Below are 24,258 nucleotides of genomic sequence, written 5' to 3' on the forward strand. Positions count from 1 at the left end.
CCTGTAGGACCACCAGCACATACAATTTTAACTTATCCACAAAATTTTGTTTGCATAACATCTTTTACAGACATTCATGATCCTCAGATGATGTATCCTGTGTGACTTTGGTGATGCCAAACTCTACCTCTTGCACCACCACAAGGTTAAGATTTGTGGTTTTGGGTGAAATTTCTATAGGATGGATTGTCATGAAATTTGGTACAGACATTCATAAGCCCTTTCAAGATGAACTGAAATCAAGTTGGCTTACTAAATGCCTGCACAATTAGTCACATTCACCTTTGCTGCTGTTGAGTGGAAAACAAGAGAGACTTCTACACCAGATTCGTCTTAAAACAAATGTTACATTTATTGTAGGATAACAGGAGTATATCGCCCAGCAGTTATACGTGCACGGGCCTAGCAGTACTGAGAAGTTCAGCAACTAAAAGGCGCTTATACAGAGTGCGCATCATGTTATATAGGTTTTGTGAGTTGAATATGATAGGTCCAAAAATGAGAGAGTTGGTTTAGACTTTTAGACTTTCTGAGGGCCTTGGTCAGTTGGTCGTAAAAAAGGGCCTTTGTTATCTGTTTTCTCTGCAGTAAAAGCACATTCCTTCTTTAAGTGTCTCTGTTCTTTTCCATCGTACGGCCAGGCACTAGAATGCCCTGTCCGGAGTATTTGACCTTCTAAGAGAACTTAGAATCATTTACCGCAATGTGCACAGTGTGGTGTGATGTGAAAGCATAGACAAAATATACTGTGTTTGAGATTTGTATGTGTGCTTTTATACATATGAATGTAATATTTACATGACACTGCATACTTTGTAATTAGTGCTAATAGTCAAATGCCAAGATGCTAACACACTAAACCCGGATGATGTATGGTAAACATATCTGCTAAGCATCTGCATGCTAGCACCATTGTCATTGTTAGCGTGTTAGCATACTGATGTTGTAATTTTGCTCAAAGCAGCGCTCTTCTTAACAGCCTCACAGAGCTGCTTGCATGTGGTTTTGTCTGGTAATACAGATAAACTAAGTTATCTTGAAGAGTGGGTGTCTATGACAACCTGCACTGATAAGGATAAAATGTAGGATCATGAACTGACGTCATAGTGATGCAACACAATTCTAAGGGACACTATTGACTAAGATGTTGTACTTCCACTTTTTCTTGAAATGATCATAGAGGACAAGAATTCAGCGTTCAAGAGGCCCATATCTATTCACAGCTTTGCTCCCATTTCAGCCTGAAGCCTTGCAGCAGTCCTAGTTTGACAATGCATATGATGGAAGTGAAAAATAACAAACCTGCAGAATTAATTCAGCAGAAGTATTGCACCTTTCCGAGCATCAGTGCATATAGCTGAGGGTGTTAGAAAAGAAAAGAATGGTTAGAGTGGTGACATGCAACCCATTTGACCGTCTCTTGGAGCGTCTTATCCTCAGATGGCATGACCCAGTTTACGACCCTGGTGACACACTGTCATTTGTGGTGCTGGGAAATTACTGGAGCAGGGAGGCCTGGGAGACGTAGGGCTCCACCTGTCTGGTGATGACACAGCCAGCCACAGATTGACACCTTAATCTTCCTCCCAAAAATGTGGGGGTTTCAGAGCTTTTCAGAAGGTTTCCCATCCATGTATGAGACATTGTTTTTCAGCTAAGTGTTCATTTAAATCTACAAGGATGGGTGAACAAGCGTGTACTTGAGGCAGATGGACAAAGCATCCGGGCTGCTGCATCTTGCACGCCATCTGTTCCACCTGGCTAGGAAAACATCTACAGAGTTCGACTTCATATCGTGTAATGTGACTGGCTACATTTCGGAGCCAGTAGGGGTTGAAATCAGTGAAGAAAGAAAACTCAAAGTATAGATCAAGAAAAACGAGACTGAGACATTTTCAGGGAGGAAAAAAGTTTGTTCTTATTACATATTTATTTATATTTTCATATACTTTTTACATATTTATTTGTAATAACAACATGTATCTGAGGAAGAGGGGAGATAGAGCAGGGATGGAGGAAGGGCATGTTGAAGGAATGTGTCTTTCTTCTTTTTTTTTTTTATCCATTTAATTTCAAGAGCATCATCATTATTAACTCAGTCATTGATATTCACAGTCCCAATTAAACAAGCTACAACAAAGATTTCCTAAAATATAGGCTGACATATAAAACTAGCATTTTTTTTTTTTTTAAACACTGGTAGATGTTTACCTGTGGGAGGACGGGGATCAATGAAATGACCGAGCACTGGAACTAGATAACTAACGGGCAGGTGGTGGGGGCTCTCAATGTGAAAAGTGGTGTATGAAAACACACCAAGAGTGATACACACGCATACACAACATACACACAACAGTTTCTACACAGTCATCATGCTTCAACGGGACCTCTTGTCTTTTTTTTTTATGTCAGCATCACGTTTTTAGAAACAACAACCACAAATGGGTCAAAAACTGCAGGTGACTGGTTCCTTCAAAAGAAAAAAGAGGCAATATTGAACAAAATAGGTTAGCATTCTAAATGCAATAAAAAGTACTCTATGTTATTGGAGCAAAACTAAAAATGTATGACAGACTTCAGATACTTTTTGGGCCACCATCTGATATGCTGGGCAAAGCATTTGCATTTTCAATCCCAGCGGTCTGTGACAGCCTCCACAACGAAGTTGCCTTCTTCTCTCTAGACTACGAACCCCATTTTTCAAAACATGGTGTAAACAGAATCCCTTGGAGAGTGTGGTGGGTCGGCCAAGAGCGCCCTGCACACAAACCTGGAGTTGATCCAGGGAGAGATACTGGCAGGAAACAGTGGCACCAGGCCTGGGTCAAACACACAGACCTGACTGTTCCCATTCTATGCAATTTAGTTACACTTGGTTAATCTTGTCGAATTCTTTGCATCGGCGATGGTTGGTAGTTTGTGTCACAATGTTGTTGATTTTATTGGTAATAAACGCTCATTCAAATTCTAATAAATCATTTGTAAATCTAAAAAAAAAGAAGAAAAAAAACTAAACATAAGCAAAGACATGTTTGTTTTTGATTGGCTGACAGTGATAAGGCAGCAGAACAAAAGGAATGACGGTAAAACAGAAGATTAAAAAGTTATAATACAGGAAAAGAAAATAGTCTTTGGTGTTCTCTTGTACTGAGAAATTATAACAAAGAATGAAAAAAAAAAACCTGCAGTTTCTATGATGCCCACTCAATTTCCAAGAAGAAACACTTTCTTGTCATAAACTCTAAAACCATGTGCGCACCACAAGGGATCCAAGGTTTAAAAATAGAAAATTACATGACATTACTTCATCCACAGGTTTGGACAAATCCTGCACAGTGCAAATAATAAATGCCCCCACTATTGATAACAAGTAAAGAGGAAAGTATTTTTTTTATGGTAGGAGTTGTGCAACAGTTTCATGCATGAGATCACTTTACGTGAGACAACACGGGGAGGCAGCGGGGTCCGTACCGGGACTCCGTCTGATAAGTCCAAAAAATTGGTCCTAGAATATGCATATTTTCGAATGATTCCTGATGATGTCTGTTCAACACGTCATCATTTATTTTGTGGGTCATTTTTAGAACATCTATACAATTATTAACCACTTCACAGTCCGCTCTCACAGAACATCCATTGATTGAAGGGTGGGGTTGTGGGGGCAGTGGAGTTTCAAGTTAGATGGCCTTCCGGGTTATATGCTGTTAACCTGCATCACTGTTGTATGCTGTGATAATAGCACCACTCCAACAGATAACACTGCCTTGCTACTAATATGAGGAATCACAGAGGGAAACCGCGAAGAGGGTTTGAACTAGTGTTGGCAACAAAGTCAGAAGGAGGATTCCTCATACAGTAGGTGAAAGAAGTACTGGCGGGGCTCATGTTCCCATGACTGGATACTGATAGACAAAGATGCAGGGTGGGAACTAGAATAACAATTTCCTCATCGAGAATGGTGGTTCTTTTTCGATGAGGTGACGTTTTTTAATTTTCTTGTAACCGAATCTGGAAGTTTTGATGGGGTTTGCTTATGTGGGTTGGTCCTTCTGCAGAGCTGTGATGTCCAGAGGAGGAGGGGCCCGTCCGCTCCACTCCCTCAGCTGCCCTTCCTTGAAGAGGAGGTTGAGGGCGGGCAGGGGGACACCAGACTCCGCTGGTGGCTGACTGAGAGGGTTCGACACGCCACTGTCTAGGTCACAGGGCTGCATGCCGTCCTGCCAACACAGGGCAAATGCCACATATTAGAACACCGGGTAGAGCGGATGATACGTGGGAAAGGATAAACATCTCTGGGACACGGTTGTATGCCTCCACCAACTAGTCTTGTTGCAGTTTACATCCATGTCTTTCCAAAAATGTCATCACATCATCATTTATCCTTTCAGACATTTGAGTGAAATTGTCATAATTATCAAATGAATTATTTAGTTATGGCGAAAAAACATGCTCTGTGAGGTCACAGTGACCTTTGATCTCCAAACTCTGATCAGTTCATCCTTGAGTTCAGGTAGACGTTTGTGCCACAGGGGTAAAAGGCTCAGTTACACCAGGAATGTCTGTGACACAAATTAAACAAAAAACTACATATTCACTGTGCCTTTTGCCTTTATATTAAAACATTTTTTTCAGGTTTTTTTCCTCCTTGCTTTATATTGTTTTGTCTTTTTCTCTTTTCTCTCCCCTCATCCTCGCAGACTGAAACCACAACTAAAGCATTTGCAAATCAACAGAATACACAACCCCATGTTACTGCACTAAACTTGAACTATGAATTTTTGTTTTGTTTGTTTGTTTTTGTCCCATGCCTTTCTTTTGTTTCACTATCAACTTTCAGGACAATACATATACAAGAAACTTTAGGTTTGGTATGTTAATGGTCTGTCTTTCATCTTTCATTAAAATCAAATAAAACACCTTTTCACAAAACACTAGTTTCAATATTTACCTTCAATTAGAAGTCTATTTTCAAACTGGCTGTGGGTCATCTCATGGTAAAATATATTTTGTTGGTTTGGCAAATATAGAACATCAAGATAAAGATGAATTCATTGGTGAAAGAATAGTTTACTGTACTATTATTCTGATTCAAAACAAAAAGTTTAATGGAATAGCTGCCAGGAGCAGGCATGGTGGCTGTTAATAGTTTCAAGCTGTATTAAAAAGTTGAATTATATAAAAATCATGACTTAATCACCTCATTATCTCAATATTAAAAAATATACTGCAGGGATGCCCATTTTTATTCCAAATGAAAAATGTAACCACATTGTTTTCTTTAATTGATTCATTCTAACGGACTCTTTAAAAAATGGAATTCTTGAGTACAGATTTTTTCACTGGTCATTGTTATTTCTTTTATTTTCTGCAAGTATTCTCAAGTGGCAATGTGAAAGGACAGCAGAGTGTTTTTACCTGGAATGACTGCACAAAGCTCAACACCTTCAGCGATAGCTTTCGGCTCGAGTGCAGCAGCTCTTGAAGGCTGAAACGACAACAAAGCTAAAGTCTAGCACCTCAACAACATCCATATTTACACGTAACTCAATGTTTTATACAAAAGTGAAATCCTTGAGGATGCTGGGTGTTATTTTATTTCTCTCTGTACCTTTCGTTGCTGCACAGTTTGTGCGAGGCGATTTTTCGACACACTTTGCGGTTTAGCTCGGAGCTGAAGAGGGGCATGCCAAAGCACAGTTCAAGAGGGACCCACTCGTCTTCAGATGAAAAGGCTGAAAGAAAAAGATTGGCAAGGGAGAGGAGGGACAGGGGTGACATACATGAGACACATACCATTAACAAGGACATGCTGGTCCCCCATTCTGCTCTTTTCTGTCTCTCAAACATATGATTAAGTCAAGAAAAACTAAATAAATATATACATATAAGGAATACTTCACCCACAAAGTGACCATTTGTATCTCAAGCAAGTTAGAAAACTAAGTTTTCGTCAAGAATTTAAGGTAACAAGGGGTGAGTAACAAACAGTCATTATTGTGGGGTATGTATTCCTTACATTAACCAAAAAGGTGGACCTACCGTCTGTTTTTCCTTTGCTTTCCCCGTTGTTTTCTTCTGTCACAAGCTCAAAGGATTCAGTGCTGCCATTGTTGTCCAGGCCTCCACCTAGATGGGTGTCCCCTTGAAGAAAAAGCAACAAATCTCCATAAGCATTAAGGCACAGAGAGGTTGATTGACATCGAGACTACAGCTTTAATGACTTTTACTTAAGAAGCTTCACGAAATGCACAAAATCATTCCTTCTGCAGAATAAATATCAGAAGCCTGTCAATTAAAACTGTTATATGCATAGATTTCTATGTTAAACAAACCCAGTGATGAATTATGTCAGCAACATTCAATAAGTTAATTTAAAGGTAAAGGCTAATGCTGTTCGATCCACATCCATTAGCAAAGGCTATCACGATAAGGAACACAATTATGCAGACAAACAGAATAATCAAACTGGACTGTGAGCAGTCTTTATCTAATTTGCACCATCAGTGCCAATTGCCATCAGAAGCAAGGACATTGTTACTCATTCAGCTATACGTCTTGTCTCTCACATGCAAAAACATCTGCATGTGCACACCATCAAAAGGACTTCCCCACCTCTGCACTCAGCACTGTCGCTGGCCCTGCGACGGTGCCTGTTGTTGGCGTTGAGCATGGTGATGTAGCCACACTGGTGCTCCAGGTCCACGTTCTCCTTCAGCTTCTGCAGCGCCTTGTGAACACACATGTTGGAGTAGGAGAACTCTGCACAGAAAGGTGAGAGACACAAACAATGGGAGAAAAGCTTAAAAGGTCAGCACTCAAGCTGATAAACTTTATTCCATATACACTTCTATTGATATCTGTTAAGCATGGTATTCATAAAGGGTGTCAATTTGTGATAGGAAATGTAGTAGAGGGATGAGTGTTAGTGTTAAGCTTCGAACACAAACTCACAAGAGAAGGATTTCAGAGGATTCAAATTCTTTTTATGATGTTTGACAAGTTAAAACCCTTCAAAGTCAAAAACTGAATATCTGAGTCACCAGAGAAAGGAGCACAGCTTGAATGAGATCATTTCTTTTGAGAAAAGTACCTGCTCAAAAATAGCACTATAACCAAGCAAAATCACTGCTTAACGTATAATACATAAGTCTTGCACTGCATTACTTTGATCGAATCTTGTATTAGTATAACATTTTGGCTTTCAATAGGTGATTTTAAGCGGTATCTCGATATTATAACTCACCTCCTTTCAGATCTTCTGCATTAAAGGGGAACGGGATGTGAACGGTTTCTCCATGGCCGTGCATGCCGTGACCCTGAGCGCACACACACACACACACACACACACACACACACACACACACACACACACACACACACACACACACACACACACACACACACACACACACACACACACACACACACACACACACACACACACACACACACACACACACACACACACACACACACACTACAGTTTATATATCCACACAGTGCCCCCAAATATGTTATCATTTAAAACACACAAAGAGTAGATACATAACATTACAGCCCGTAGAACAAACTACCCCATCAAATCAGATCTGACCCCTCCACTATGTCTTTCAAAGTGAAGCTCAAGTTCCTCCACTCGCTCCCAAATTGCCACAACTAAATCTTGGTTGTTTATTAGTTTTTGCATAACTCATCAATTTGATCTTGATCTCTGCCTGGTAATATGCATGTTTTTGTACTCTGCCCCGTTGACCTGCTTTATTTTGACTATGTATGTAAAGCACTTTGGTCAACCTATGTTGTTTTAAATGTGCTATAAAAATACATTTGAATTCCCTTGAACGTTATAAGATGCAATGTTCAAATAAAACAAACTTCCTGAAACAACCTTACTGTAAAGTGGAGCTCATATGTGTGTGTCTACCTGGATCAGTACAGCAGAGTGTGTGAGGGCATCGTTGAGCATGGTCAGCACGTTGGATGAAGGCACGACTCCGGGGTCGTGACCCCAGGAGGTGATCAACAACCTGTCGTAGACCTGGAAGGAGAAAAAATGGGTCAAGGAAAGGAGGAGTTTTCCACAGCTGGTTATCAATGAACCCATCCAGACTGGGGTGTGATTGTGTACGGCATGATGTTGGTGCAACAGCTCATCACTCACCATACTGAGGTGAGTGATTACTAATAATGAGAAGAATTCTTTCATATAATATAACACTTAAAAGACTTCCTCTGTCCTCTACAATGGTCATAACAGTTATACGTTTCATCATGTGCTACATCATCTCAGTCAAAAACAAAGGAAACATCACTCCTTCGTTCATACTGTCAACTTGTTTAGGTTTGACTATGCCAAACATAAAATAATGAAACCTCCACCCTGTGACTCATTTTACATGTCATGGCTTTCCCTAACTGAGTCTAAGGTGCTAATTATTTTCAGTTTCAATGATTATTTTCATCTCTGAAAGTGGTAAAGGAGGAAATTCTACAGTTAAACTGTTGAATTGAATGAAATGGCAAGTATACAACAAGTAGAAAAAATACAGGCTGCTATGTTCCAATAAAATGACCCATTTGCATGATATTACCTTTCCTCCCCTGAGAATTCACTTCATCAAGTTCTCTTTTGTTCCCTGGCGCACATTCCCAGGAGAGTTAAAAAAAATTCCAAGACCATCAGAAAGCCTTGGAGGGGTAAAATGCAGGTGCAGGGTTCGGTATGCCTGTGATAGTGATGCGCTAGGTGCTTTGTTAAGAAATGAAGGTTAACGGAGAGGAAGGAAACTTCTTTGAATTTCACCTTAAGTGCTCTGATTACCAACTGAAACAGCGAGGTCAAAACCCAAAAGGACAAGAATTTCTTCTCGATAAGTAGTTAAAAAATGTTTTGCTTTATTCTTTACGACTCTGCTATGACTCACTGATATTCTTATATTTTGTCAGGATGCACATTTTTATACGTCATGTCTCACTGCCAAATATTATGCTGAAGAAAAATTCTAATAAATGAATCACAAAAAAAAAGAAAAGAAAAAGCTCAAAACATTGTCGAATTTATCACATGTAGGGCTTTTCTTATCTGACTTCAAAGAGATTTATTTAGCTTATACAGTATCTGTTTGAGCACACCTACCTTCCCTGATTAATTATTAGTCTTGACCCACCTGGAATATGTCCGGCAGTTTGCGGAGCCTGGAGCCTTTGGAGAGCAGCAGAGACGGCGGGCCTTGGCCGGTCACATGGTACAGGTAGAGCTTGAACCAGATGGAGCTCACCTCAGGGATAGCCGGGCCAATGTGCTGCGGGGAGAAACAAACATGTACACATATGTAAGTGTACAGGAGCAGAACTAATGCTTATACATGTATACATCCTCAGATGTTTTTTTCCCATTTGTTGAATGTATTCATTCAATCACACAATACAGCAGTGGTTTTTGCAGACACACTTGGTGGAGACCTGCACTTTAAAGAAAGCACAATTTCTTGTTGTGTCTGTGTTGTTCTTGAGTCGGAGAAGCAGAAATTGAAGCTGTCATAAGAAATGTGAGCAGAAAACAGAGAAAAGAATTCACTGAATTCCACTTCACCGAGTCCCAGCAGTGTGAGAATAAACAGCAGCGCGAATGGCACAACAAGAGTTTAACTTTCTTTCCCTCAGTGTCTCCTAGCTCAGCTAGAAAGCTGGAGTTTGGCCAGGCAGAAGAATTACGCATGAGCCCTGCCTCCCTTCCTCCCTCTCTTTTTGTAGCCTTGTTGTTGGGGGCAACCGCAGGCTGAGTGCCCACGAAGCACACAAACACACAGGCACAAATCACTCGGGGAACACAAGTGTGTACACACAGCAAGAGGGCAAACACAATCAGATAGAGAACGCACACACACAAGCACATGGACTGTCAACTAAAACACAAATACACAACTCTTAAGTCATTCAACATTTGATCGAAAATCCCAGCAGGATGCACAGTATCCCCTCTGCTCTCCCTCCCTCCGGGTGTCATACCTGAGGCGTGCAGCTGCTGATGGGCCTGATCTCGTTGCTAAGCGGCGCCATTGAGACCAGCAGCTTGTAGTTCTTGTTGAGGACGCGGCTGCAGGTGGCCTGGTCCAGACCCAGCAGGCTCTCACAGCGCAACATGTCCAAGGGGAAGCCTGGTTGAGGAAAAAACAGGGACAGTTACAACTTCTATACCAAATAGGCTGGGAAGCAAGTGCATGTCATAGTTGTATGTATGTATATAGTCGTCTTCTGTGACGTTTCTGAAGTAACTGCATGAATAGTAGTAGAATAGAAGTCAGCAATGGTATAACATTTTGGCTAGCTGTTTACCCCTGTTTCCAGTCTTTATGCTAAGCTAAGTGAACTAGCTGTCGGTTGTAGCCTTATAAATACATACTGGACAGACATAAGACAATGATACCTTTATATGAAAAGAAGCATTTGAAGAAGGCAAAAAAAGGTCCCGTAAATGTATCAGCCACGTGTAGATGCATCAAACAGTAACTGTGTTGAAGTAGTGGATCTCATCCAGAAAGCACAGTAGAGGTTCAGTCTTCATAGTCGTGGTATTTAGAAGAGAGTTGTCTCCAAGGTGACTAGTGTCAAGATCTTCCTCTCAAAGGAAACAGTGTAAACTTGGCATTCTTGGATTTAATAATCACCTCTTGCCTCCTAAATATAAATCTAAGGGGTAAGATGTGTCTCTGATGTGCTAATGGTGATAATTGAATTAATAAATCAGTACAAGAGTCGAGTGTCACAGATGCAAAGAACTGACTGAAACTCGATAAAGCAGGTCAAGGACCAGATGTTTATATTTATTCCACAACATAGAGTGGAACAAACACTAACAAAGACATTTACAATACGCAATGAGACTGCTGCTTCAAACTGTATTTTCTAAAGGAGGTTTGGATGCTGATTTTTGTAATGCAATAATCATTTATTACTATTATTATTAATAGTAGTAGAAGTAGTAGTAGTATTAGTAGTGACAGTAGTGGTATTATTCACACCATTATCATTCTCATTATTATCATAATTGCTATTATTACTATTATTATCATCATTCTTTTTAGCATTGTGGGTTTAGTTTAGCTTCAGCCAGGGGGCTCTCAGTGCGCTCGCTTCTCAGCAGCCTCCTGGAGCAGCAGCTGAAGACTACTGAGAGATAAGACAATCAGAAGTGAGGCAGCCTGCCAAACCAAACAAACAGCATCTGTTGGCACAACGGTTGCTACATAGAAACTCAGAGATTTGCTTTGTCGCCGTTGGAGGACTAACTCTCTCCTACTCCCCCTTGAGACACCAGTAGAACAATAAAGCTTCACTCTGGATTGACAGGACAATACCATTTTCAAGAAAAACTTTTCAGACACAGAAGAGGGTAGACAGACGGCCGAAAGGACATTGGTTTACCAAAAGCAGCAGACAGAAGATCAATTTCCTCTTTGTTGCTTCCAAAAAAGTTCCCATAAAAAAAACTTTTAAAGGCTTCATTACTTATTATTGAAGGCCCTAGAACAAGTTTAAGTAGTTGAATAGGAGTAATTTGCAGTAGCTGTTTGCCACAATTGTGGTAATGATGGCTCAGAATAAATAATAATAATAATAATAATAATAATAATAATAAAAAACAATAGAGCCAAGATGAAAATTGGGAGAAAGTGTGAGCTGCTGATTTACTGACATAAATTATGCAAAAATCGGATTTTGACCATGATTTTTGATGAGAACTTAAAGCATGCAAGCTGCATATTAATAAGCAAAAATGGGTGTAGCTGTATAATTACCTATATTTGGAATATCAGGTCCCTGGTCCTGAGTGAGTTCTTTGTTGTAGCGTAAGAAAAGGATGGTGTTTTTTAGGGTCAGAGCGTGGTCAAAGTAACGCTGGGCCTCGCCCTCTGCTGTGCTCTCCACCTGAAATACATTCAAGTTGAGGGTATACCGGTGAGCATGTACAAATCACTCTATAATTTATTTCATACTTTGTTTTAGTATCCTCTAGTGTTTCATGACGGAGGCTTTACTAGATACACTAACAAGTCTTTGGTTTCTTTGTTTCCTTTGCTGGTCTCACCTTCTCTAACTCAGCCAGGAAGCTGTCCAGAGTCTCATCAGACAGCTTACCCACCTCAAACATGGTCACTGCATGACTCTTCAAGTTCTGAGAGGAGGACACAAGAGGTAAGGATCAAGATGTATAGTCCATGTACAATGTTGATTATAATAATTCATTTTTCTCATGAACACATCCAGTCACTAACCGGAGACAGGTTACCCATCATGAGGAAGGCTGTGAGAGTGGAGTCAAAGAGGAAAGCAATCCTCTTTGTGGGTGGAGCCGGGATGCTTAAGCTGCTTACACTTCCTGTTTCTGCTACAGAGACAAAGAAAGAAATGACATATAACAAGAGCAGTAACACTCTGCAATAACTTTAATGCATGTAACAGCACAACTTTTAGGTTGTATCATTCATAAATTGAGGATATGAGCTTTAAATTCATTAAATTAAATGCGTGTACACAGACCAACCAAAACCGTGCCTCTTTGTCAAATATTTAAATGTATTATTAACATGTAAATGTGGTTGTAAAACAGCAACTTTGTTAACATCCGATTTGTTAGTCTGGGCAACAGTGCCACCTTAAAATACAAAATAAAGTTGAAATGATGACATCAATTAAACAGTTTTTAGGCAAACACATATTAATGTTAGAATTTCTTTCAGAAGCATGACTGAGATTTCCTGGGGATTAATTAGCACGGCTGCTTCAAAAGTTCTGAAGATATTTAAAAAGTGCTTTTGTACATACATCAAGATGTGTATTTATTTGCATACACAGCAACATCTGTGTGTGTGCGTGCGTGTGTGTTTGGCCACACAGACCTTCTTCCAGACTGGTGGTGTCGGTGTCGGTGGCTGAGGAGCCTCCCTCCATGACAGGACTGCCCTGCTCCCAGGACAGCAGCATCTTCTGAGGGTCCATTGTGCTCCTAACACAGAGGACAGAGTCACAGTGAAACCACAATCAAACCAAGTGTAGTTGTTACACCAGTATGAAGAAAAATAACCAGAAACATTTTAACAATTTTAGCTAAATTTGTGTGGGAAAAATGCTTCTAAAAATGTCAAACAAACCAAGTTAATGGGCAAACATAGTTCAACACATGAGGCCACTTTTATTCTAAGAAGTGGTGAATGGTTGATATTGGCCTCCTGCACATACTTGAGTCTGTTCAAAGACGGTGCATTCTTCCAGGTGGGGTGGAGCTGCTCTGAGCCGATCACCTGACCTTTCTTTACAGCAAAGCCGAGACGACAGTACATGGAAACTGCATTCTGAGAAAGCACAGTGAAAAAAACACAATCAAAAAATGTTTCGTTTCAACGGAAATCTGATACTCTTTCACGGTCATGTATTATCAACCTGTGACCTTTCACCCTCCTGGACTGTTACAATTACAGAGGGTGCGTTATTCTTCAAATGAGGATAGACAATGAAAAAGAGAGAGAAATAGTGGAGAGCACCACTTACTAACAGCAAAATGTCTCGAGACTGTGGCTTGAAAAAAAATGGCAGCGCTCCTTTTTAAAATGCATTTCTTCCCGTCTGATTGCTGGTGTAGTTAATTCTAAAACCTAACGCTTACTGTTGACATCCATGCTAGCTGCAGTGAACATAAAAGACACAAAATGTTCTACGTTTAGTAAGGTAAGCACATGAATTAAAGATGTTTGTAAGTGTTTCAGGCTTCAAAACAACCACTACAATGAATAGGATGGATAAATGGTTTGTACATAGACTTCGGTACTTGGAAGATTTATTCTGAATCACATATTGAGGGTCCAAAATAAAGTAAACAGAGCCAACTCTTTTGGGTGATGTGCCCAACCGGAGTTTCGTTAAAAAGTATTTACCTAATGTCTGGTCACTCAAAAAAGAAAGAAAAGCTAACACTTGTGTACTTTCCACTACACATTTGGCTGTTTTTTTCATTATCTACTTAATTCAAGATTTGCCTGCTGATAAATATTTTAATCCTGCTGAACAGGCCAGCTCAGTCAAGTACTGTGGGCTTGATTGCTTTCAACGCCTCTGAGGTGCATGATGAGGTCAACTCTTAGCCCTCCTCTTATCATATAAAAAGAAACACAGCGAAGTGACTCAGGCGATGAGGGAGTCATTCCACAAAAGAAAGTTGAACTTATGTCACAAAGGGTAAAAAGTTCTGAACAAAGGAGACCTCTCAGACATGTCAATCATCTCTGAAGTTACAGGGTTTCCGCAGCAAACGCTGCCTTCAGCCACTGCTATTCAGCGGCAGGAGTGAAATAACAGGGGAGTTCAGCTCTTTACACTGGAATCACAACACCGAGAGGGAGTTTGGCTCTGTGTCTGACAGGGAGCATTTAGGAAGCTGGGGAAAACTGGGTCAAACTCGAGCATCAATTCAACTGGAATGGTACAACTCAGCCCTCTGGTGGAGTCACAGGTCATGATGGATCTAACCGGAAACTAAGTTTCAGTCTATCTCTCAGGTGAAATGTGCGTCTGTGTGAGTGTGAATCCAGAATGATACAGCCAAATTGAGCAGAAATATCTCTTTGCTAGGGTACACAATATCCCTGCTTCTCTCACCAGTTTGCCATCAACAACTATAAAATTCAAAGGAACAAGGAAACATTTTAAATAATGTTCTAAATAATGTTCTAAATCATGTGCTGCACTGTGTGCCTTAAAGCATACAGAAAGCATTTCTCAAAAGCTCTCAGAACCACAGTGGAACCAGAGGAAATTACCTCTCCATTTTGACAGTGTCAATTTTAGAAAGCGGGACCATATTTCCGAGATCTACCTTTTTCCCTTCCTTTTGTGAAAAACAGCACTTAAGTCTATACATTGCAAACAGACTCGCACATTATGCAGGAAATGGATACCCACCTTCACTAAGTCCAAGTCTATCTCCAACACGTTCGCCAGCTAAGGGGCACAGGAGGAAGGATCAGGAGAGGGAGAGAAAAAAACAGGACTCGGTTGAAAAGTTGATCAATACACACACACACACACACACACACACACACACACACACACACACACACACACACACACACACACACACACACACACACACACACACACACACACACACACACACACACACACACACACACACACACACACACTTTACATTCAGTGAGCACAGCAGGCGTGAACAATAACATCCATTTCTAAAGCCTACCTCCGCTACGTTTGTCTGCTCATCAATGGACACAAAGATTTTGTAGAGCAGCGTTTCAAGTAATCGCCCTGGACGCGGTTCATGACAAAGCCTTCCAGCGGGGGCACTGAAAACATTCACACACACAAACATTTCCACCAACATTTTAACTTTTTCACATTGTTTTATTTTGCAGTTAAATTGTTTGTTTGTTTTTTTACTGTATGTATCTGTAATGACACTATCAGGCATCGTTTCAGATTAGTCCATTACCCATAATGCCTTTTCCCGGGGTTGTAATTAAGGTATTCACAGAGTTTAGTCAAGGTAATTACTCAGGGAACAATAATGACAGGGTGTTTAAACACACACACACTGATATACCTGAGATGCAGCTGTCATCAGATATGGGAACATCCAAGTAGATGAATCCCCGGTTGTACAAGCCTGTAGTATATAAAAAAAAAAAAAAAAAATAAAAAATAAAAAACATACAGTAGTAGGCTGTTAGCACATGTGACAAAGTACCTTAGGCTTTACCCAAATATTCAACCATATGGATATTTGTTTGTTGGGTAGGTATTTGGTTTAAAATTCGTATTAGGATTTATTTATATTTTTGCTCCTCTAGATTACAAACTTGCCTTAAACACTCAAAACCTTGAGAGTAACAGAATACTTAAAAAATTAATGCTTTTAAAAAAATTTAAAGACACAAAGTTGCAATGCTACGTCCTCCATCTCAGCCGGGAACGTAGACATGTCTGTCTGAACAGAAAATTGTACATATGAGAATAGTGGAAATAAAGTTTAGCCAATCAAATCTAATTTGAACAGCTACTTGTATTCAAATTGCCCTGTGTCCCCTGTATTTAATTGTATTTGTTCCAACTCAGTCAAAAGCACTCCAGTGGCCGAGGTTCATGACTTTTCTCTAATTGATATTTAAACTGCATGGACACAACCTTGGTCTCTGTGCTTTATCTTTCCAGCACACTGATGAAAGACCTTCAACTGCAGCATTAGCATCAGCCAATATGTTAACACTTTAGCTGTAAAGACTTTTGCCCCTTGCTACCTGAATTTCAATGATTTCTAAAATCCATTAATGAGAACAAATGTATTTTTTCTTGAATGTTGTATGGAAGTTCCATTTATATTATTATCCTGATAAACAGTTACGTTTTGATTAGTTTATGGTGTTCCAGCAGACAGATACTCACTTAAGACCACATTGTACTCCATTATTCCAGCCAGCTGAGGACCAGAGTCTATCATCTTATCAATGGCTTTCTTCTCTGCTAGAGAACAGATCTGCAATTACACACAACAAACACAACATTAAAGCATACCTGTACATGTGGCTTTGTTTGCCAAAAATCTTCCTCCAGTGAACAACAGTGGTAGTGCAGTCTCTGGGAGGATGAATACATTTACATATGATAACGTTGTAGATTCCTAGACTGGTTTCCAGTGTTTCCTGATTTTCTTGTGGATGGAAGAAGAACTGTTGTAAACTTGGCAGGTATTTTTTTTTAAGTCAGGTGAGATTGCCACATGTAGTGCAGGGGCTCATGGGATTACGATTGTATCTTGGTGGGTAACGTGTATGAATTTCAATAAAAGTTGAGGGTAAAAATCCCACCAACGCACTTCATTCTTCTAACACTTATTTTATAGATTTAAGTAATTTAAGAAATGAAATATCTGAATGTCAATAAATCTGAATGTTGTCGTCTCTCCTCCCACAGTATCCATCTCAGCCTGCTATCACTAAAAAATAAATATATAAACACATGCCTATTATCAAATTATACTGACACATGGAAAAAAAGAAGCAATTATCTTTCCTCACCCTGATATCGTCCTCGGTGATGTAGCCCGTCTGTGCCGTCCACCACGGCTCCACAGAGATTTCCACTGGTTTGGCCGGCAGCAGGTCCCGCGCTGATTTCCTGCGGAAGAATTTCTGACAAAGGAGACAAGCGGGGAGGCGAGATCGAGTCAATTAAATCTAATAATAAACATGGCTATTTTGTTAATATTTATTTTATATTCTTAAGAGGATGGTGGTAAAATATTTCCCCAAAATACGGAAAATGTTTCATTAAGGTTGTTGTTGCTTGAGTGTGCTACATATTCTGGCTACTATATTAACATTTATGAGGCTGTGTATGCATTTTAAGAATTGATATGTGGTTTGTTGTTGACCAGACAATCAGGGGAGAAACAGCTGGGTTTAATATTCAGTATTTCACATAAGCATTTTACACTAAATGTGCGTAAATGAACAAATCTATGAGCTTAATGTATGAAGTGCTCATCTAAAAGGCTAATTTAGAAACATGTCTTACTTTGGAAGACCTGCACTGGTTCATTAGGTCAATGTACTGGTTTCTACCGATGCCAAGCAGCCGCAGACCTGTAGGATAATGAGAAAATGAGTAAGCCAATAAAACTCCATCATGCCTCAGCAACTGGCCGTGAACTTGTACTTGCTGTACGTTAACACTAAGCCAAATAAATCTGGCTGCAGTGCAGCTGCAAAAGTGTCTCTGGCATTTTTCAATTACAGGCTCTGGGGCTTTACAAAAAGAAATTACAACTGAGAATTACAGCAAGATGTTAGAGAATCATTTTTTCTGGATATTTCCAACTTCATAATGGAGAGCAACTTTGGGGAAAGAAGGCGCTTTACAAGTGGCAACAGTGACTCATCCAAACTCTGCTGAATGAGTACGTCCACACATACTCACACACTTTCTCTGAAACAATCCCAACACACACGTGAAAGCTCTACTAATCCACCTACCAACATACAAGGCGGTATTTCTGAAGATAATAAGAGCAAGCGTGTGTGCATGCATTTTTATCTGTAATTAAATTTAGACATACAGTCTGTGTCACACAGCAACAGTTTTATAGCTTGTATAGTGATGGAGGAATGCAAATTTTGCCTCTAAATCCCACTTTGTCCCCTCCTTTAGCCTCTGATGCACAGGCTCGGAAGGGGCAGAGCAGAATGTACTGGGATGTCTGCCAATGCAAACAGGGACCAGTCAGGGATGTTCACATTTCAGCCTTCTTACGCGGCAGAATCCTACACACGTATCCTGTTGTTTTACCAAGACACAGACACAACACACAAACACCGGCCCAACGGAAATCTCTCCCACACACACTCTCATCGCGTCTCCATCCACCCACTTCTGCATGACACACTTCCAAAGCTCCTACAGGGAGATTAGAGGAGAGAAGCTCCTGGTAGCACAGCTCCAACGGCCTGCTGGCAGCCTTCTGTCTCCACAGTGTGAAGATCCTGTGCAGTCAGGAGTGAGTCACTAACAGGCCAATGCCAGACTCTGTTTCACTTGACAGCAGTCAAAGGATGCTACAATTGCCCTTACACTTGACTTTCAACTTTGATGCCCTCTACATCTGAGTTAGCAATAACTTCTGATGGAACACAGCTCCTCTGTGATGTAGTAGAAAAGCAACTGTTTTGTTTTTTGAGAAGCAATTTCGATTCACCATGAAATGTGATGTATATCAGTCAATCCCCAAACACTTGGCCAGTGCCCTGATTTGGTTATGGAAATACAAAGAAATGTTTTAGGTTAATTGGTAACATTAGTCATTGGGCTTTGAAAACCATTTCTCGCATAAACGTTCAAAAGAAGTGTGGGTGTTTCTTATTCAAGAGAAGTAGCAGTAGGTCAAGGCTTTCTAAGAATACTCAACCCTCCAAAGATCAGAATCATTTGGAAAAACAGATGCATCCGTCAAAGGAACTGAGCAACAGACGAAAGCTACTCCTGCCAAAAGCCTGATATCCAGCTGCCAATCTTCACCCAACTTTCTAAAAATAGATTTAAATGAATTAATTTATTTCAAATATGCTCCGGGTTAGAAAACCAGTTTTACACAAACAGAAAAAAACTGATTTTGAGCTAGTTTTGTCCACCCAACAGTCCAAAAAATATTAACGTTATGATAGAAAACACAGAAAAACAGAGAATCCTCGCAATTAAAAAGCTTGGACAAAGACATGTTTGAAATTATAAACTATGATTGATTATTCCAGCTCTAGTTTCATAATAAGTGCTATAAAGTGCCCCTGCAACGACCTCATGACCCTCATTTAAATCACCAAATTTCCTGAAAACATCTTTTCACTGTGACTGTTCTCCCACCTCGTACACTGACAACCCTTCCAAAGCAAGAACTTGGAAAGATGTAAAAAACAAAACAGACCAGAGGCACAGAGAGGGCAGGAGTGGGATATACACAAAACCTCAGTAAAGTCATTTCAACAGTGGGGGAGAAAAGGGGGGAGGCTGAGAAAAAAAGGAGGCGGGAAAACTCACAGTCAGCAGCAGTGAAGTTGGGCAAGGAGTCGTAACTCTTCTCACTGTTCATAATATCCTGGAGGTGCAATAAGAAAAAGGAGACGGGAGAAAGGAGAAAAGAAGAATTAAACTCATTTTCCTCTTTCCCCTTCCATGTCCCTCTGCCTCTGATTAATAACAGGATTCGCAGATCTGGGCGGCCGTGCTAATTTCTACACACCATTTTCATTAACTACTTAAAACGGATTATGAAAATGTGACATAACCTTCAGCAATTCAGTGGTCACAATTGAAGCTTAGTCAAGTTTAGTTTAGCAAGCATAGGAAATAGGCTGAATCCTTTTTAAGTATAAGCTGAAACCTAAATGGTTTGTCTTTATTTTTGTGTTTAAGTCTTAAGAAAGGGCACTGGGTTTATTAGTCATATTTGATCTGATGAAATGGGAAGTATGCTGAATGTGGAACAATCAAATGTGACAGCTAGCATCTGCACACACCATCTCTGAGTAAACACACAGGGCGGTAAAGTAACGGAAATACATCTCAGGGCATTATGCAAAGAAATGACACATTACATACAATTGTAATCAGCTTCAAGTGTATCGAAACAGAGGTAACTAAATTACAGGTGCACTACTTTCATTAAGAAATCATAATTACTATACGTTTCATCGAGTGCTTCAAAATTGATTGATTGATTCAAAAGCGACACTCTCAGTTGTGTGAACACATGGGCTCGGTCCTTGCAATCTAATTGATAATGTCATAAGTCAAGGAGAACCCGACTGTGTCAGTATCAAACAAAAGACCAAACCTTTTCAGCTAGAGATCTGTCATGCAGACAAAGCCCAAACTGACTGCAGAGCAAACAGCAAAGATTTTCTCTGGGTGCGTTTGTCCTGGGATCAGTTCTCTGTGTCCCTGGGCTGAAACATGAGGCTCCGCTAGACACTGACTGACACCTAGTGCTTGACTTATGCCAAGTCCATCAATATAGGAGACATAATACACCACACGCTCCTCTAAAACTGAGGAATACTTTATAGACTGACTGACCTCATCTTTCTCTTAGTGGTGGTGATGTTAAGCATGTGACAACATTTTCAACATGCAGCTGATATGTAATTTTCAAGTGTAGGACTCACTAGTGCTAGCCTATGACATGAGGTTTATCCTCTATACATACTGACTATACTACAAAGGTGTAGCTGCACAAAAGGATACCTTTATGGCAGATCTATTCAGGTGTACCATTATGCTTTATATTTCCAAGTAAAGAGCACACACGGCAGCATGAAATTGTAAAAAGCTCAGATCCTTCTTATTATAAAGGGCTCTTGAATTCCGTTTTGTCTGATACTTTCATTACGGAAATGTTTTCCAGGGATGCCAAACCTGAAGACATTGTTCAATTATAATTAAAAACACGGGATGTTCCCAAACCAATTAGAGAGTCTTTGCTGCTGCACAATAAGAATTCCTGCGCTTCAGCTTTGAGTTTACCCAACTCATTGTTCTGAAAGCGCAGATGAGAATGTGAAATCACCATGTGGATGTCAGAAGAAAGCAATGCTAGATGACTAAATCAGCCAGAGCTTTCATTTACTGTGTGCACAGAGACATATGTTCAGGTGTATGAGAAGCTGCTTAACAGAAAAGTGGCTGAAGCTTAGCATTTACACGTCAAACACCCATCTTCCCATTCGGCGATGCAGCAGAAGTTGCTTACCTCCATTATTCCTATGTAATATGAGAACGGAGTGATTCGCAGCCCTTTGACCATGATGTCAGACAGGTGGTAGGGGTATAGCATCAGGTGTTCCCGGCTGTACTTCAGGAGCTCCTCATAATACTTGCGCTCATCCTTCCTCACTTGGCGCACTGCTCATAAAACACACGCAGCAGTCAGGTCACAGTCAGGGCTGAGTGTTCATACAGTAACAGCTCCAGGCAATCTATAAACCAAGTTAAAGCCAATGCATTCTAAATAATACGTTTTCTGAGCATCGTTATATTAGGATGCATTGTTTTAGCCAAATGTACCTGATAAACTGGGTGTACATGTGGCCAGTCCATAAACTGGCCAAATATTCTTGAACTATTTAATGCAAGAGGACTTATTTGCTCTTTGTCTTTTAATCTCACAACTAATCATGATTTGTCAGTACAAGGTGGTTAGAATTTACATGAGGGACAAACATAACTCACCTAGGTTATTGCGGAATCGCAGCTGGTTGCGGATGCTGTACAGCAGCACATGCTTCTCATACTCACGCTGAGAGTTCCCCAAACTCTGCAGAGCAAAAACACAGAGCACACAGGTGATGATCATGGCTGTATTAACCTGCAAGGCGGCGAAATTAGCTACTGGGCCCCTTTTAACCAAACATTTACTCCCACTATCAATGTGTACAATGTGTAAAATGTTCCCATGCTTGATTACTTCCTTGCCCCAATATATCTATCAACATTACATTTCTGTTTCTTTGTCTGTGTCATTAAATGCACTGTTTTCGCTGTCAGTTCCTGTAAATTGATTCAGTAAACGTAGGCTGCCGACTCTGCTTTTAGGACCACACAATTTCTGGCCTTTGGAGCTTATATCCACACAGTAAGAAATGAAGATTTTGACATTTAAAAGAAAGCACACACCCTTAATTGAAATGTCAAAGTCTATATCGGGGGGAAAAAAAAGACTTTGGAAACTTGGTGCAACACATAAAATTCTCAATTACATCAACACAAACTAGTGGACACACAATCAACCTTGAGGTTAAGGGGCATCTGGGCAGTGGCACAGTTTGTCTGCATAGTAGCCTAATTCATCTCTAGTGAAGATGCACAGGGATGCAGGCAGTTAGAGATATATATATATATATATATGCAAGATGAGGGGATTTATGCAGAAAATAAAAACAATCTGCGTAATTTTCGACACAGTTGAGCACAAAAGTGTGAATGCAATATGTACAACTAAAATCATGTGACGCTACATATCAGGGTGTCATGTGATGCAGCGAAGCTCCACACTGGCTGTAATGTAAAGATGGCCAGTTGTGGCTCCGGATGAATGTGGAGACCTCTGCAGAGGAGGTCGGCGAGTCGTGCGACACTGACAGCTGAGTGCACCGCGGTGACATTGACACAGCAGAGTCCCCCTTCCCACACTTAAACACGGGTACCTGTTTGACGTTAGCTGGGAGCTTGGTCCACGGATAATTCTGCCTGATGTGAAATTCCACGTCCGTGTTCATCGCTAGCTAGCTGGCTAAAAGCAGAATCCCTCCAGACGATCAGAAACGGGCTCTCGGGCAAGTCCACGGTGACTTTAACCCTCCCGACACCCAGAGACAGACGGAGAGACCCCCGGGGAGAGGAGAGCTGGAGCGGTGGTTCTTTTCCTTTACGATAAACGGTCACTTCCTTGTTGTATTTTCGAACAAGCCGTTCGTCACGCCTGTGGCCACATTCGTCACTTCCGGTCGAATAGAATAATCAAACCTGACTGGTGTCATGTGACATTGTGTTTGACCTCCTTATGAAAAAGACTGCAGCTTGTCCCTCGATACCAAGCGTTTTACATTCCTGGAGATGTAAAGACATTTTAAAACAGATGATGGATATATAATACAATTTACATTACATTACAAAAAAACACTGTGCAATAATAGTTAAAATAGTTTTTTTCTGTCTGTAAATATTATATTTCAGTTATTGTGTTTTTCTACTGTTTTATTGCTTATTTATAATACTTGTTTTTTTTATTTTTATCTTGTCTTTCTTTACTATGTCTCTTGTGTGCACTTTAACTCTATGCTGCTGTAAGCCTGCAAATTTCCCCGCTGCGGGACTAATAAAGGATTATCTTATCTTATCTTATCTTATTACAGTCATTTAGCAGACGCTTTTATCCAAAGCGACTTACAATCAGTAGTATATCACATATCATTCACCCATTCACACACTGATGACCATGCAAGGTGGCACCTGCCCATCAGACTCTAACTAACATTCATCATCCAGTCCACACCGATGGCAAGCCTTCGGGATCAACTTGGGGTTAAGTGTCTTGCCCAAGGACACATCGACTGCTGAAGCCGGGTATCGAACCACCGACCCTCTGATTGGAGAACTACCTTACTCTCCACTACGCCACAGCCGCCCCAAACAAATAATAATTCATTGCAGTTTTTAGCAAGCATTACTCAAAAAGCAGTAAATAGTGTTATTGTTGACGACTATTTTCAGCCAGGGATTAAAACACGTTCATCACCCCTGTGAAGTTAAACAAATTTGATCCTAATATTCCTGACCGATGCTATAAGTGCAATATTCATCAAGGTACTTTATATCACTGTTTGTGGGAATGTGAGGAGATTCAAAGATTTTGGAGTTCGGTGATACAATATATCTCTCAAATGACCTCTTCTCCAATACCTCTAAGTCCTACGCTCTGTATATTCAGCATTTATCCAGACAATGGTTGACCTATGTCTACTACAGGCCAGGCGCTCAGTCGCTCTGTGTTGGAAGAATGTTCATTGTCCCTCTCTAGGCCACTGGTTGAAAAACTTAACATCAAGTTTGGCTCTTGAGAAACTAACATATATAGTTAGGAGGAAAGCTTCTCAGTTTTACAATATCCTGGAGATGTTTTGGGAATTTGTTAAAAATGGT

General features: G+C 40.4%; 1 protein-coding gene across 1 annotated transcript; it reads right to left on the minus strand.

Annotated features, from left to right (window-relative positions):
• Positions 1 to 1,892: 1,892 nt before the first annotated feature.
• Positions 1,893 to 23,065, minus strand: fam91a1 (family with sequence similarity 91 member A1). The gene is given in 25 exon segments (XM_054605837.1): positions 1,893 to 4,217; positions 5,416 to 5,485; positions 5,609 to 5,732; positions 6,040 to 6,141; positions 6,613 to 6,759; positions 7,244 to 7,316; positions 7,925 to 8,038; positions 9,168 to 9,302; positions 10,009 to 10,157; positions 11,799 to 11,928; positions 12,089 to 12,175; positions 12,276 to 12,388; positions 12,900 to 13,006; positions 13,240 to 13,352; positions 14,956 to 14,994; positions 15,254 to 15,312; positions 15,315 to 15,359; positions 15,617 to 15,679; positions 16,456 to 16,546; positions 17,088 to 17,201; positions 17,587 to 17,654; positions 19,600 to 19,657; positions 21,311 to 21,462; positions 21,790 to 21,874; positions 22,764 to 23,065. Coding segments are annotated over 25 exon segments (2,496 nt in total). The 5' UTR covers positions 22,836 to 23,065; the 3' UTR covers positions 1,893 to 4,031.
• Positions 23,066 to 24,258: the final 1,193 nt, after the last annotated feature.

Source organism: Anoplopoma fimbria, chromosome 10 (assembly GCF_027596085.1).
Source record: "Anoplopoma fimbria isolate UVic2021 breed Golden Eagle Sablefish chromosome 10, Afim_UVic_2022, whole genome shotgun sequence".
Taxonomy (NCBI): Eukaryota; Metazoa; Chordata; class Actinopteri; order Perciformes; family Anoplopomatidae; genus Anoplopoma; species Anoplopoma fimbria.